The sequence below is a fragment of the Apodemus sylvaticus genome, chromosome 14, assembly GCF_947179515.1.
Source record: "Apodemus sylvaticus chromosome 14, mApoSyl1.1, whole genome shotgun sequence".
In the NCBI taxonomy this organism is placed as follows: domain Eukaryota; kingdom Metazoa; phylum Chordata; class Mammalia; order Rodentia; family Muridae; genus Apodemus; species Apodemus sylvaticus.
The window spans coordinates 90,256,976-90,273,122 of NC_067485.1; the positions used below are offsets into that span (position 1 = coordinate 90,256,976).

The 16,147-nt window shown below is 44.5% G+C and overlaps 1 protein-coding gene across 50 annotated transcripts in view; it reads right to left on the reverse strand.

Annotated features, from left to right (window-relative positions):
* The window catches only part of Mtr (5-methyltetrahydrofolate-homocysteine methyltransferase), an 83,848-nt gene that overhangs the window by 32,917 nt on the left and 34,784 nt on the right, over positions 1-16,147 (reverse strand). For all 50 annotated transcript variants that reach the window (XM_052156192.1, XM_052156139.1, XM_052156138.1 and 47 more), the window contains exons 15-18: positions 12,425-12,610; positions 7,026-7,205; positions 4,038-4,154; positions 3,296-3,436 (exon numbers count right to left, since the gene is read on the reverse strand). In XM_052156192.1, the coding sequence (XP_052012152.1) occupies positions 3,296-3,436; positions 4,038-4,154; positions 7,026-7,205; positions 12,425-12,610 (624 nt within the window). The remainder of the gene's footprint in view (positions 1-3,295; positions 3,437-4,037; positions 4,155-7,025; positions 7,206-12,424; positions 12,611-16,147) is intronic.

The following is a 16,147-nucleotide window of genomic DNA, read 5'->3' on the forward strand; positions in this document are numbered from 1 at the left end:
AGACCAGGTGGCCAAGAGCCTGAGGCTGGGATGATAGGCAACAAACCTGGAGAAAACCAAGGACTGTTTTTCTGTTTTACAGATCAGTGTCTCACTCAGCCATCATCAGAGAGGCTTTCTCTTATAATTGATGGGAACTAACACAGAGACCCACAACTGAAAAATATACAGAGAGTTAGAAACTTTGGAATACTCGGTCCCTAAACAGCCTGTCTTCATTAAACCCCTCCCCACAGGGCTTAGGGAGCTATTGGGATGAGTGTTAGAGAGAGAGGGGATGGATGACACCAAGAATCAGGGTCCTCCAGACACAACAGGACTGACACGGACTCAGGCAGCATGCAGAGGGTCAAGCCAGATGGGGTGCCAGCACTTAGCGGGCAACTGGACACAGCTCCCATCCCTAACCAAGAGGTTATCTCCAACTAGCAATTGTTTGCGAGAGAAAAGTTGGTTTTCTCCAATGGAGTCTCACAGGGTAAATAAACCACATTTAAGGGCAAGCCCCACGCCCAGCAATAGATGGCCAACACAACCCAATTCAGTGCTCATTTGGGAAAAAGGTTTTGTCTTTGCATTTTTAGAAAAGGTGATTAGTGTCTATACACCTTCCAGAGCTATATGGATCAGATGTGACGAGGGGAGACCCCCAGAGGACTAGTTTCCAGAGAATCAAACAAAAAAGTCTTCCTGATGATACTAAGATTTTGTTTTGAGATTGGTATATTACAGAATATCCAGCCTTGGTGAGTCTCAACGGCAGACATGCTGAACTGACCTGCTTGAACTCCTGATCTCTCGGACTTTCAGCTGGATCCAGGCAGGACACAGACATCAGAGACTAAAACAATCGTCGGTGTGGCCTTCTTAAGGCCAACCAATCCCCCATTTTCCCTACCAATACCCTACTTCAAGATATCGCAATGCCCATATTCAGCTTGAAGAAGTTATGAAGAGTCACCGTCCCAGTTCCCTGGGCTTTAAGGCTGGAGGTGGTTAAGGTTGTCTTTCTGGGGAATTTAGAAATGATCAGAACTTGACAGAGAGGATATAGCTAGATAGAACTGATCGTGTAGCCATAAACTCACTTGGTAGAAATCTTTTAAGTTGAAGTTATAATTTCTTCATGGGTACAGAATTTGTTTTGATATAGAATCAAGGCAGGACTTAGACCCAGTCCTTCTATAACTATTATTATAAACTGATCTGAGATTATTAAGCCTGTGAGTTAAGAGCCACATAACAAATTCATGGCTCTGAGTCTATTGCTAGGGTGTTTTCAAAATATTTAATTAGAAATAGCTGAGAATAGTTAACAGACAACAGTCTAAATTACTTTACAAAGATATTGGTTTTCAAAAACATCAGAAATCCACAGAATGTGACATTTAATGTTATTTATTCTTTCATTGTTGAGTCATATCTGCTCCTAACAGCTCCCCATTTGTGGACTCAAAGAAGCAGTTGAGCATCTCCCCTCCAGGTGAGGCTGTGCACTGTGGCCAGGTCACCACTGGGCAGAAAGTGCCTGTCTCTCCTGCAGACCTGTACCGTCCTTGAGAGGACACGGTTACAGGTTAGGACAGCTTAGTTCTGCAGAGACAGAATAGCCTAGTCCTTAGTATTCCTGTATTTCTAAGGTCTGTCAGATGATCCTGGGCCAGAAGGCTGAAGACATGTTCTATCTTCCTGACTTACTGGGGCTGTATAGGTAGACAGATGTTTGTACCATTTGTCTCAGTTCTGGAAGCTGTGTTAGGCTTCCTATATATTTTCAGATGTTGGTCATTTTTGGATTTCTGATGGGGTTAAAAGGTCATAGCCAACCCAGGCTATTTAAGATTGAGAAAACATATTGAGAAGATAATTTTCAGATAGTATACAAGCTAAACTAGGACATAACATATGATTTATAAGTCTTTTATGTTAGGATAGATAACAGTATTCTATCTAGTCGTCAAAGATGATGGACTGGATGTTAGGTGTATCTTATACTTTATAATTTACAAAATGGAATAGTTGTGCTCAATTTATATTTGAGAGAAAGTTTTATTTAGACAGAAAGGGTGAAATGTAGCATAATTTTCCCCCAATTAATTTAAATATTAATACAACAAGAAGCCTGTGATTAGGCAGTGGAAAAGAAGATGGGCAGAGAATTTTAGAGATAGGAGAGGGGACAGAGAGAAGGAAGATGAAGGAAGAGAAAGACAATTCAGATTCTGCATGGCTTTAGAAAGCCACAGGCCGCTAAGAATATGATAGAAGGGATGGATAATTACAGGACAATTTGTCCAATCCAGGTGGGCAATTTATATCAGTATCAATATCAATTGGCTCTGAGTTCATTGTGTGGGTGTTTTGTGGGGTGAGAATTTACTGATACAAATCTGACTTCTAAATTCCAAGCCTCTGGAGTTTTGGTTTTACCTGGTTATGGGAAATTGGACCGCTGGGGGAGAAGGGGGGAAGAAGAAGGGGGGTCAGATGGCTGGAATGTGAGCAGAATCTACAGCAAAAGAATCCGATCGATCGGTCGGTCGGTCAGCGCATGGGGCTAGCATGGAGGCGGCAGGGTCACCGGGCAAGAGAGTAGCTGGGTATAGCGCGGGATGGTGCCATTTCTTAAATATTTCCCACAACATATTTTTATTTGTATATTATAATTTCCAGTTTTGTGTATCTATGGGTTTTGTGTATGTGAGTGTGTATTTCTTGTTCTTTTTCTTTATTCTTTATTATTAGTAGTAGTAGCAGTAGTAGTATGTTTTCTGAAGAAAGGGAAAAAGAAGGTATAGAATTGTATAGAAGAGAAAATAGAGAAGATCTAAGAGGAGTTAGGGGAAACTGATCAGAATAATATATTGTAGGGAAAATCATTTTTAAAAAAATATGTGCACATATAAGTGTACATATTTTAAAATGACTAGAAATGGTAATAAAACCTCATCCTACAATGGTTAACTTTAGGGGTAAGATTGTGAGTGATTTTGATTTTCTTTTGACTGCTATATGCTATGACTTTTCTAGAACTTAATGTGAGATATTTCAAATTTAAAAATCAACTTAGAGAAATCTAGGTTGAGAATACTAAAGAAGCCTAGATAAGGCCTATCTCTCCCTCCTTGTCCTACTGCCCCAGCTTCCCTAGAGCTGTGAAAACCACGGTGATGATGATTAATGATCCAGAGATTCAATTCCACATTTGCTCATATTCTATAGCAAAGGCCCAGGACCTGCCAGTGAGTGGGAATTCTAAGGCAGCACAGACACCCATGGACACTGTTTCCTTTACCTGGGCATATCGTAAGAGTTTCTCGGTAGCCTCCAAGTCTTTGTTCCAGATGAGATCTTCACAGAGCTGAAGAAGGTCCTTATGGATATCATCATACACAGGGAGGTTGCCAGCATTGACTATCCCCATGTCCATACCAAACTAAAGGCAATAAAAAGGAAAATGAGGATCCACCAATACCCTAAGTCAGGGATCAGAGAACAACTTTATAACATAGTTAGTCACTATTCAACTCTGCTGCAGTCTAAAAGCAGCCCTAGACCAGGACCTAACTAAAGGGGTGAGAGCACTCTGTTCCACTTCAACTTCATGTAAAGAAGACAGAAGCAGGTCAGTTGTCCTGCTGGACTCACTTTGTAAGCCCTACTCTAAGTCAAAGTTAGAGTGCCATCATTTGTGTTTCAATTATTTGAAAAATCTTGTGTGAGCACTTATGATGCATACACACACCATGGCACATGTATGAAAGTCTGAGGACAACTCTGGTGTTGGGTCTTTCCTGTCTTTCACATTGCTTCAGGCAGGATCTCTCTCTTGTTTGCCACTGGGCATGCCAAGCTAGCTGGTGCTACAACCTTCAAGGATTCTGTCTCCATTTCTCATTCTATAGTGAGAGCTACTACTACAGTTAAGTTTCACACAAGCTCTGAAATTTCAACACAAGTCCTCAGGCTTGTGCAGTGAACACTTTGCCCACAGAGACATCTTCCCAGCACCTAAGTCAAAATTGGTTTCACCATACCTTGATCGCATGATAAAGGAAAACACCATGCATTGCTTCTCGAATGGCTTCCATGCCTCGGAAGGAGAAGGATAAGTTGGAAAGACCTCCACTTACTCTGACTCCTGGTAATGTTTCCTGGCAAGAACGTAAAAGTACGAAAAAAGTCTCCTAGTTTACAAAAGTCACCATCAGCCATACCTTGTAAACTTTGTACAAAGAAAAAGTAAAAAGCAAGAAAGTCAAAAGTAACTCTGAGCTTACTGGGCAAAGCCCGGTCTGCCACATTACTGTGCCACCTGCTCTGGCTCCTCTTTTATCATACAAACCCTCCACCTTTACAATGTCACAAATAGCAGCACAAATAGCTTTTCCTGATAGACTATAAACACTGCAGGAAAAATACAAAATCCTATTTTACCTCTGACTACTTCTATAATGACCATGGTAATGCATAGTAGTGAAAGTTACACAAAATACTTGCTGCATAAATAACAGGGGGGAAACGAGACAGAAAGGTGCATACATCTGTAAATGTGCATGCGATCCTTTCAAAGCTGCAATATTCAATAACTTAAATGAACAAGCTCTCTATCTCATCACAAACTTGACAAAATAGAGAACAAGGGCAACTGAGGTGCCTGTGACAATACCAAGCATTAGCCATAACAAGAGCAGTAACTCCCACTCCAGGTGCAGGTCTCAGTGTCCATTCTACTCCGAGTCACACACTACAGAGTAACTCGGGCATGTGTGCCTAACTTAGGCATATGTGATAACCTTGTTAGATTGATGCAAAGGTAATAATAAGTTCACAATGTCTACATTTGTTCCTTAATGTTGAAATGCATTCTTGATGAATTTAATGTGCAGTCCTGCTTCATGGGTTTCTGCTAATGATTTACTCAAACATATTGCCATTTTTTAAGAATCTTGATAGCATTTTGCAGGGAAAAAAATATCCACAATCATCAGCACAGAGAAAATTCTTTCCAAGAGTTACTGAATTCTAAAGCATTGACTATAAAAACATGTTTATTACATTTATTCATTTGGAGGAATACATAGCCAAGCCGGAATGTGTCAAGAGGTCAAAACACAACTTGTGGAGTCAGTTCTCACCCCCCTATTGTTGATCATCATGCTTAACTGACACCAAGCACATTTACCTGCTGAACCATCTGGCCAGTCTGCAAAACACTTATTTCTTTATGCTAAAAATAAAAAATTATTTCTCATTGGCAAAACCAAATTGATTATAATGGCTCCTATTCTGTTTAATGAAGATATGTCTGAGCCTAGTTATAATTTAAAATTCACTATATGGGATTTGAGTATGGTGGCACACTTCTGAGTTCAAGGCCAGCCTGGTCTACAAAGCAAGTTCAGGACAGAAAGAACTCTGTTAAACAAAGAAACCCTGTCTCAAAAAACAAACAAAAAATTTCACTATCAGTAACTGCAATTAATTTTGCACCAACCTAATACAAAATGTTCAACACACCAGTTATTTGTCAATAGTAGAATGGTTAGCTGTGATTCAGGAACCAGTCGCATATTATACATTAATAAAAACAAACAAATGTAGCTATAGCAACAACACAGAGGAAACTTAAAATGAGACTGATGTGGGCCTGGTAGCACTGGAGAGGGGATTGGGCAAGAGGTTTAAACTATCTTAGGTTACACAGTAAGACCCTCTGTCAAAAAGAAAGAAAAAAGAGGTCAAATAGCATTTTATGATTTGAATAAGCTCACAGAGGCCGAATCATGCTACGTGGACATAGGGCATTCTTGAGATTCCTTGGTAGACTAGACCAGAGCCCTGAAGGCCTGCTCCTGACATAGCAGCTGGCTGCTCTGGTCATACGTTCATCGCCTCATCAACATACAGCCTTGTTTTGCGTGTCTGTTAAAGGCATCCTATGGGGGATGGTAGGGTGGTTAGGGTGCACAGTGCTCCTGTAAAGGGACAGTGTCTGTTAAAGGCATCCTATGGGGGATGGTAGGGTGGTTAGGGTGCACAGTGCTCCTGTAAAGGGACAGTGTCTGTTAAAGGCGTCCTATGGGGGATGGTAGGGTGGTTAGGGTGCACAGTGCTCCTGTAAAAGGACAGTGTCTGTTAAAGGCGTCCTATGGGGGATGGTAGGGTGGTTAGGGTGCACAGTGCTCCTGTAAAGGGACAGTGTCTGTTAAAGGCGTCCTATGGGGGATGGTAGGGTGGTTAGGGTGCACAGTGCTCCTGTAAAGGGACAGTGTCTGTTAAAGGCGTCCTATGGGGGATGGTAGGGTGGTTATGGTGCACAGTGCTCCTGTAAAGGGACAGTGTCTGTTAAAGGCGTCCTATGGGGGATGGTAGAGTGGTTAGGGTGCACAGTGCTCCTGTAAAGGGACAAGAGTGTGCACATCAAGTAGCTCACTAGCCTCTAACTCTACTTCCAGGGAATCCAACACTCTTTGGCTTCCTTTGACACTTTAACACACATGTAATACACATAAACTCAACCAGGCACACATACATAGACATAAATACAAACAAATACATCCTTAAAGACTCCTTATTTGATGTGTACATCTTAAATATTAACACTGAATTCATGGCCAGCAGCCCTGACTTATGTCGGAATAGGCTTATCCAACTAAGCACACCACAGTTGTCCTGCACTTGTGAACATACAAAGCACTACCATCAGGACTGAAGGGTATTTTCAAAAAGGGAAATCACAAGCAAAAAGCACATGCCACTTCAGAAAAGTGAAGCTACTCTACACTTTATAATTATTTATCTCTTATATAGACTATATGCCTTATTCTCGTGCGTGTCATACAACACAATTAAAATAGCATTATATAAAAGATACAGTTCCTACATTTTAGAAAACAATTTGCTAAGGATAGGAATGTTACTATTCTCAGCAAATCAGTATGTGTTAGTTGAAACCATGCACTAAACCAAGCTGATAAGTTTGAGCTGTGTCTTTGGTAAAGACAGCAAATATCCAGACTTACCTTAATGACTCTTGTTGCATGAATAAAATTGATAGCATACAAGTTATGTTCTTCCATTCCAGTACCAATGGTAAGGATATTGGGGTCAAAGATGATATCATTTGGATTGAAGCCTACTTTTTCCACAAGTAGATGGTAGGCTCTGGTGCACACACTGACTTTAACATCTGTTTCTGTTGCCTGAGAAATAAGCAGGAATATAATTTACAAAAGCAAAGTATTATCTATAAAAATGGGATATGTCAGTCATCAAAACCACTCAAATCTCAATGACTGAATTTATTCAAATTCAGCAAATATCAAACCTCTTAAGTGTTCATCAATTTATTAAAGAACAGAATCAGTTAAAGACTTTATATTTGCAATATAATAATTTTACTACTTATGTAAAATTTTCATTCCTACATAATATATTAACAAAGTAGCTTTCTAAAGATAGATGTGATTTAAAAATCAAACTCTGCTAAAGACAGATTAAGAAATAAGCAGCTGAATATCAGACATGCAATTTATCACGTTAGCTAGGGAGGCAGAATTAAGGCAGCAAGAGGCACCCTGAGTTACGCCATGCCGCTGTGGGCTACGCCGGGAAAGGGTCCTCTAAGTGCCCACCTCTCCCGACCTGCCTGCCTGCCACTCACACAAACACTGCTGTTGCTTTCCAGGGTCTTCCTGCACGGCAGGACGTGTACTTATTCCCCACACCCACATGCTTGTTACCATGTGTCTCAAGTTGCAACAACAAATTAGTTTTGGACTCTGCACTGTGGAAAGCAGAGACAAGTGAGTTCCTTGAGTTCAAGGTCAGCCAGGACTACATAATGAGACTCTGTCTCAAAACAAAAACAAAGATAGAAAAATGGCTTAACAGTCAAGAATACCTACTGCTCTTCCAAGGCCCAAGTTTGGTTCCCATCACCCACTTAAATTCCAGAAGACTAGACTCTTCCTTCTGGTCTTTGGACACTGCTTGCCAATCATGTACATTCATACATGTAAAATAAATAAAATCTTAAAAACAAACAAAACCCTACAAATGATCATCATCCTCCCTCGAAGAACTCTAAAAAAAGCAAACCTCACATTCCGGCAAGACTCATCCTCCCTGCTCCTCAGCCAGGGCCTCTACCTCACCACCGCTCCACCCTTTCCCCTCACTCCCCTGTGATGTTCCTAAAATCTGCCATGCTGTTGCGACCTCAGAGCCTTTCCATCTTCTGTCACACTTCCCAGAACATACAAGGCCTAACTGTATTTCACAGCTAACAAGTATGGAGTCAGCTGTCCCTTCAGAATCTGCCTTAATCACCTTCTCAAAGTCAGCACACCTCTACCCTTCCCGCCTTCTCCTTTCCTCGGGCATCTCTTTCCAGATACATTAGTTTGGCAACTTACTATTCTTGGTTATTTTATCATCTATTATTATCTCCACTAGCTAGAATATCAGTCTTAGTGTAGCCCCAGAGCCCAGAGCAGGGCCTGTCAGATTGTGTGTTCAATAAAGGGGTGAGTGAGCGAGTGAGTGAGTGAGTGGGTGAGTGAGTGAGTGAGTGGGTGAGTGGGTAGGTGAGTGGGTGATTGAGTGGGTGAGTGAGTGGGTGGGTGAATGAGTGAGTGAGTGGGTGGGTGAGTGAGTGGGTGGGTGGGTGAGTGAGTGGGTGAGTGGGTGAGTGGGTGAGTGAGTGAGTGAGTGGGTGAGTGAGTGGGTGAGTGAGTGAGTGGGTGGGTGAGTGGGTGAGTGTGTGGGTGGGTGAGTGAGTGGGTGAGTGGGTGAGTGAGTGAGTGGGTGACTGGGTGAGTGAGTGGGTGAGTGAGTAGGTGAGTGAGTGGGTGGGTGGGTGAGTGGGTGGGTGAGTGAGTGGGTGAGTGGGTGAGTGAGTGAGTGGGTGAGTGGGTGGGTGAGTGAGTGGGTGAGTGAGTGGGTGAGTGGGTGAGTGAGTGAGTGGGTTAGTGGGTGAGTGAGTGAGTGGGTTAGTGGGTGAGTGAGTGAGTGGGTGAGTGGGTGATTGAGTGGGTGAGTGGGTGAGTGGGTAGGTGAGTGGGTGATTGAGTGGGTGAGTGAGTGGGTGGGTGAATGAGTGAGTGAGTGGGTGGGTGAGTGAGTGGGTGGGTGGGTGAGTGAGTGGGTGAGTGGGTGAGTGAGTGAGTGAGTGGGTGAGTGGGTGAGTGAGTGGGTGAGTGGGTGAGTGAGTGAGTGGGTGGGTGAGTGGGTGAGTGTGTGGGTGGGTGAGTGAGTGGGTGAGTGGGTGAGTGGGTGAGTGAGTGAGTGGGTGAATGAGTGGGTGAGTGAGTGGGTGAGTGGGTGAGTGGGTGAGTGAGTGAGTGAGTGGGTGAGTGGGTGAGTGAGTGGATGAGTGAGTAGGTGAGTGAGTGGGTGGGTGAGTGGGTGGGTGGGTGAGTGGGTGGGTGAGTGGGTGGGTGAGTGAGTGGGTGAGTGGGTGAGTGAGTGAGTGGGTGAGTGGGTGGGTGAGTGAGTGGGTGAGTGGGTGAGTGGGTGAGTGGATTAGTGGGTGAGTGGGTGAGTGAGTGGGTGGGTGAGTGGGTGAGTGGATTAGTGGGTGAGTGGGTGAGTGAGTGGGTGGGTGAGTGGGTGAGCGAGTGGGTTAGTGGGTGAGTGGGTGAGTGAGTGAGTGGGTGAGTGGGTGAGTGAGTGAGTGAGTGAGTGGGTGAGTGGGTGAGTGAGTGGGTGAGTGGGTGGGTGAGTGAGTGAGTGGGTGAGTGGGTGAGTGGGTGAGTGAGTGAGTGGGTGAGTGGGTGAGTGGGTGAGTGGGTGAGTGAGTGGGTGAGTGGGTGAGTGGGTGGGTGAGTGGGTGGGTGGGTGAGTGGGTGGGTGTGTGAGTGAGTGGGTGAGTGGGTGAGTGGGTGAGTGAGTGGGTGAGTGGGTGAGTGAGTGGGTGAGTGAGTGAGTGGGTAGGTGAATGAGTGAGTGAGTGGGTGAGTGAGTGAGTGGGTGAGTGGGTGAGTGAGTGGGTAAGTGGGTGAGTGAGTGGGTAGGTGAATGAGTGGGTGAGAGGGTGAGTGAGTGGGTGAGTGGGTGAGTGAGTGAGTGAGTGGGTGAGTGAGTGAGTGGGTGAGTGGGTGAGTGAGTGGATGAGTGGGTGAGTAAGTGAGTGGGTGAGTGGGTGGGTGGGTGAGTGGGTGGGTGGGTGGGTGAGTGGGTGGGTGGGTGAGTGGGTGAGTGAGTGGGTGGGAAGGTGAGAGGGTGGGAGGATGGGTGGATGGGTGAGTGAGTGGGTGAATGAGTAGGTGACTGACAGACTGACCAACTGAGTGCTACTTTTACTCAGTGTTTCTCAATGTTGTCAAAGAAGCTGTCCTCAGATCAAACCTCCAAACAGCATACCCATCAATTTGCATTCTGAATTTTTGAGTATTGTTAACCCAGTGTGCTCTGGGGGTGGGCAGAAGAAAAAACAGTAGTCCTCTCTTACCCACATTTTTATATTCCATGGTACTAGTTAACCACTGTCACCTGCAGTCCAAAAGTAGTAAATGGAAGACCCTGAAAGCAATAGTTGTTAAGTTTTCGTCTGATGCCACTCAGAATTGTGACCATCCTGCTCCATCCCACCTGGAATAGGAGTCATTTTTATGTAACATTCACAAATACATGTTCACATGATCATTTTTTCATTTATTTAGAGACAAGGGCTCATTCTGAACTTCTGGATGACCTGAAACTTGCCGGGCTACCCTAGAACTCTCAGAGACCCACCTGCCCATGCCCCTAAACTGCTGGACAAAAGGAACCACCACACCCAGCACATGACCACACCCAATGCATGGCCACACCTAGGGCATGGTCACACCTGGCACATGGTCACACCTGGCGCATGGCCACACCTGGTGCATGGTCACACACCTGGCGCATGGCCCTTACTTGACTCAGTGGCTCCTGAGCACAGAATGGGTGATGCTGACAAGGACACACCAGCAAAAGCTATAAAGCACCCTCTGCAAGGAAAACGTCAGAAGTACAGTATGGAATTCTGAGAAAAACTGACATTACAGAACAGTGTGAATTTCCTATTCCTATGTTACAAGCTCTGTGTGCATGTGTAGAGGAAAGGGCAGTATGGACAGGACAGGACAGGTGAGGGCAATCACTGTGCTAACTATCCCTCCGTAAGGATGCATAGTCATTATGAGGGTATATTCTTAATGTGGAAAAAGATGTTCTCGAAAAATGATAAATCCCACTCAAATATGTACGTCGGTCTTCAGTCTTTAGGCGCCTGCACGGTGGGAGGATCCCACTCTTAGGAAGAGAACACAAAGTCCACTGAAAAACTGTTTTTAACAGATACTTCTACTTTAGGGAGCTAGATAACTTCAGTATCCTCATTTGATTGGCAAATAAAGAAGGCACAATTTGATAATTTTTATCAGAGTCAATTAGCACAGCGTGCATAATGTATAGAGTGGGGTATTGTTCCACCAAAAACATCCTGGACATGCTCCTAGGATAGGAATTTACTTCAGGGCTAGAACAGCTATACTATGAGTCCTCAACTACCTAGGTAGACCCTTGTCATATTGTTCTCATGGTATCTTCTACCCCAAGAACAGGATCTAGGTTCTGGCCACCAAGTAAAGTAATGGACCTCAGAGTGAGGCCTAGTAGAGGCCACTGTAGAGAGCAGGAACTATTCTGCATCATTTTTGGCACTGTGAAACACACATGCTGGTAAGCCTGTTACTCTTAGGGATTTCACAGGCCCATATGAAGCTCAGAAGAATGAGATGACGGAGCCTCAGTTAGGCAGGGTTCTTAGCTCTGAGGGACTTTTGCTTCTTTGTTTCATAGTAATGGTACTTGAGACCAGCTGAATCACATCTTGAGACTGGCTCCAGCAATTCGGTAATGTTCGACGCCCTCAGTAATGTTCGACGCCCTCAGTAATGTTAATATTCAGCCAACACTGAGAAGAATGCTTTGGGAACGATGAAGAGGTGTGGCCTTGTTGAAGGAGCTGTGTCAGCGGGTGAGGGCTTGCTTTCCCAGGCTGTGTGCCCTCTCACTCGGCCCTGCCCTCCCTTGTAGTTGTGATCAGAAGTAAGCTCTCAGCTACTGTTCCAGAACCATGCCTGCCTGCCTGCCTGCCTGGTGCCATACTCTAGGCACAGTCGGGACTCTTTTTTGGTTTTTCTTCCAAATGTATAACCAGCTGTCTGTCTCAGTAATTTACTGAATAATTCAACCATTCCCTATTGAAAACAAAAAGATGTAAAGAATCAAATTTTCAGAAATATATTAAGTATGTGTGTGTCAATTTATACACAAAGATAAGCATATGCACATGTGTGTGCGTATACTCACATAGCTATTTCAACCTGTTTCTTCTCTCACTTTCCCACCTGGGTAACACAACTGGGTCAGCCCAACAGAAACCACTTACCTGTCCTTCCTCATCAAAAGCCATCACCACCACAGCAGCTCCAAACTTCTTGATCTTCCTGGCCTTCTCCAGGAAGTCCGCCTCCCCCTCCTTCAGACTGATGCTGTTAACGATGCACTTCCCCTGACAGCACTTCAAGCCAGCTTCAATCACAGCGAAATTGGAAGAGTCAATGCACAGGGGCACCTGAGGCAGGACAGGGAGATGGCGGGTCACAGGTCACCACAAGTCCCCTTGCAGGGGCTCCAAAAACATTCTATTTCTTCTTTAAGGAACAATAAACAAATTTAAGGTGTGAGGAGTAGGATTTTAATATACTTACTTAAGCTTAAAGTTCAAATATCTAGAGTAAGATGAGCTCACAGGAGACTAAGAGCATGGACAGGCAAGGAATCCAAGAGGCACTGCCGTTTACACTTCCAAATACTTCACCCTAAGGCAAACACCTCCTCTAGCATTCTACCCTGACGCATATTAACGTGGAATCTCTTGCCCTTTGGGCATGACCCTCTGGCCAAAGTACTCAAATGAAAACTTTTCTTTATAAAAACAAATTCCTGAGCATGCACACACCACACACACACACACAAGTATTAGAAAGGAAAACCATATCTAATCCTCTTCCCTCCAAAACAGTAAACTAAACACCTAAGATGAACATGAGAGCCCATGGTCCATTCCAGCCTCTGCTCCAAGTCGTGAAAGAACCGACTCACTGCTCCACAGAAAGGAGCCTGGCCGGATGGCTGACTCAGGACTGTTCTGTAGGGCAGTCAGTCATTACCGACTGCCTCCCTCTAAGGCACACAGGTCCTCAGCTTCACCAGGCTCACCAAGATAACGATTAAACAAGTAACAAAAAGGCTAGAACACAGCACAGCAGAAAGAACAAGGAGGCAAGGGGTAGGTCTGTCTCAGCAACGGAGTGCCCGACACCTGCGAGGCCCTGGTAGTGTTTCCCAATACCATAAACACACACACGATTATTAAACTGTTTTAAAACGTAGTAGAGTGTGGTTAGGGAAATAGCATGATTAGTAGAGTTCTTGAAGAGGTTCTCAGTTCACACACTAGTGGCACAAACCTATAATCGTAGCAATAGAAGATAGAGGTGGGAGAATAAGAGGTTCAAGGCTATCCTTAAGTACATACTGATTTCCAGGCCAGTGTAGAATATAAGACACCATTTCAAAACAAAAACAAAAAAGCCAGGCAGTGGTGATCCCAGCGCTTGGGAGGCAGAGGCAGGTGGATTTCCGAGTTCAAGGCCAGCCTGGTCTACAGAGTGTGTTCCAGGATAGCCAGGGCTATACAGAGAAACCCTGTCTCGGAGTGGGAGCAGGTGGGGGGGCAACTCTACCAATTTTGCTTTTCCTTAAGAACTAGCAATAAGGAGCTTTACTGGAAAAGGGTCAAATGCAATGGCAGTAATTACCAGGCCAGTGTCTGGAAAAGCTTGCAGATAGTCTAGGGTTTTAACTCTGCTGCTCAAGATGTACTCTTCATACTTTGGGTCTGCAGAGGCAGGCTCCCAGGGTCTCACTACGTAGCCCACACTGGTCTCCAACTATGATTTCCTTAGCCTCCCTGCTTAGCAGCACATTTTTATATTCTATCCTAAAATCTGGCCCCCAGCAAATTTAATAATTGATAAAAAGGAAAGAAAGGTCAGTTGTTGCAGCAATCAGAGCACTAACACACACTAACACAATAACCTCCACAGTGAATGCGACTCACCATCACAACCCATGGACTGAGTGTCACGGGTCCGACTGGGCATCTCACTTTGGAGATGAGGAAGGAAGCCAGCACCAAAAGCCCAGCAATGTGCTTGGCTCTAGGGAGAGGCAGGCTTCTTCCCAACAGCCCCCAGCCCCACCCCACCCCCAAGCTCTGGTTCAGATGGACTCTGATCAGAGCACTGAGCTTTTCTGAACCTGACAGTCTCAAAGGGCTACTCCCAGAAAAGTGGTAGGGCTTTTAGTAAGTTTTAGTACACAAATGAAAGGTAGGTAAATATAATTTAATGCTTACTACAGGCTTCTCTTAAGTTCTTTAAAAAAAAAAAAGATTTATCTTATTTATTTCATGTATATGAGTACACTGTGGCAATACTTCAGACACACCAGAAAAGAGCATCAGATTCCATTACTGATGGTTGTGAGCCACCATGTGGTTGCTGGGAATTGAACTCATGACCTCTGGAAAAGCAATCAGTGCTTTTAACTGCTGAGCCACATCTCCAGCTCCTTTAAAGTTCTTGGTAGGCTTACTTTTTTGTTTTTTGTTTTTTAAATGACACCTCAACCTAAAGATATGTAACTCTGGAAATAATTTCTTTAAAACAAAAATCAAGCAAGCAAACAAATAAAAACCCTTAGAAGTCCATCAGGGTGGATCCAGCAGGAATTCAAGGTTGGCTACATAATGAGTTTGAAGCCAGCCATGGATACTACAGTAGACACCCATCTCAAAACCAAAACCAAAACCAAAACCAACATAGATTCGTGCGTGCATGCACACACACACACACACACACACACACACACACACACACACACACGCGCGCGCGCGCGCACAACAGCATTACAGATCAAGTCTCAAAGACCGGGTTGAGAAGGAGAACACACAGAACTTCATGTAATGACCGAAACATGAGATGAAGTTTAGCTTGAATACTGCAGAATGTTGTAAACAAGATACAAGGGACTCTCATCTTTTTAGCATTTACTTTTTACAGCAATGGCAGGCAGATATTTGTGGACTGAAGGCCAGCCAGGGCTATACAGTTAAGACCCTGTCTCAAAAACAAATAAACAGACTGTGCATACGTGTCGCGTCTGTGTCTGTCTGGGGTCTGTGTGCACGAAGGATGGTGCCTGAGGTAGGCAGGGAAGCTGGATCCCTCTGGAGCTGTGCTAACAGGCAGCTGGGAGTGTGCAGAAGTCAGTACAGGGAACTTAACCCGGGGCCCCACGGGAACAGCACACACGGTCATTCACTGAGCTGTCTCGCCAACCCCTAACTTCCAGCTTTTAGAGAGCAAGTATAAACAAAGACATGATACCTTGATCGACCCGCTATATGTCACTGTCTCAGTCGGATGCGCCCCACAAGGTTTCTTACTGCAGTAGGGAAGCCCTGACTGTGCTCCACCTTCCACGGTGGGAAGAGAATCAGTGTGGCAGTGTGTGCATCCCTCTGAGATATGATAGTCAGCTCTCAGACCGCCCACAAGGGACAAAACTCAGTCTCCTGAAGCCTACTTCTCCCAGGTGCCGGTCAACAGCCAAGTTAAAGCCCTCCCATTCTCCAACCCCTGCTCCAGGTGGACAGCCACAATTACGCTGATACCAAAGCCACACAAAGATCCAACAAAGAAAGAGAACTTCAGACCAATTTCCCTTATGAACATCGATGCAAAAATACTCAATAAAATTCTTGCCAACCGAATCCAAGAACACATCAAAACGATCATCCACCATGATCAAGTAGGCTTTATCCCGGGAATGCAGGGTTGGTTCAATATACAGAAATCCATCAATGCAATCCACTACATAAACAAACTCAAAGAACAAAACCACATGGTCATTTCATTGGATGCTGAAAAAGCATTTGACAAAATTCAGCATCCTTTCATACTTAAAGTCTTGGAGAGAACAGGAATTCAAGGCCCATACCTAAACATAGTAAAAGCAATATACAGCAAACTGGTAGCCAGCA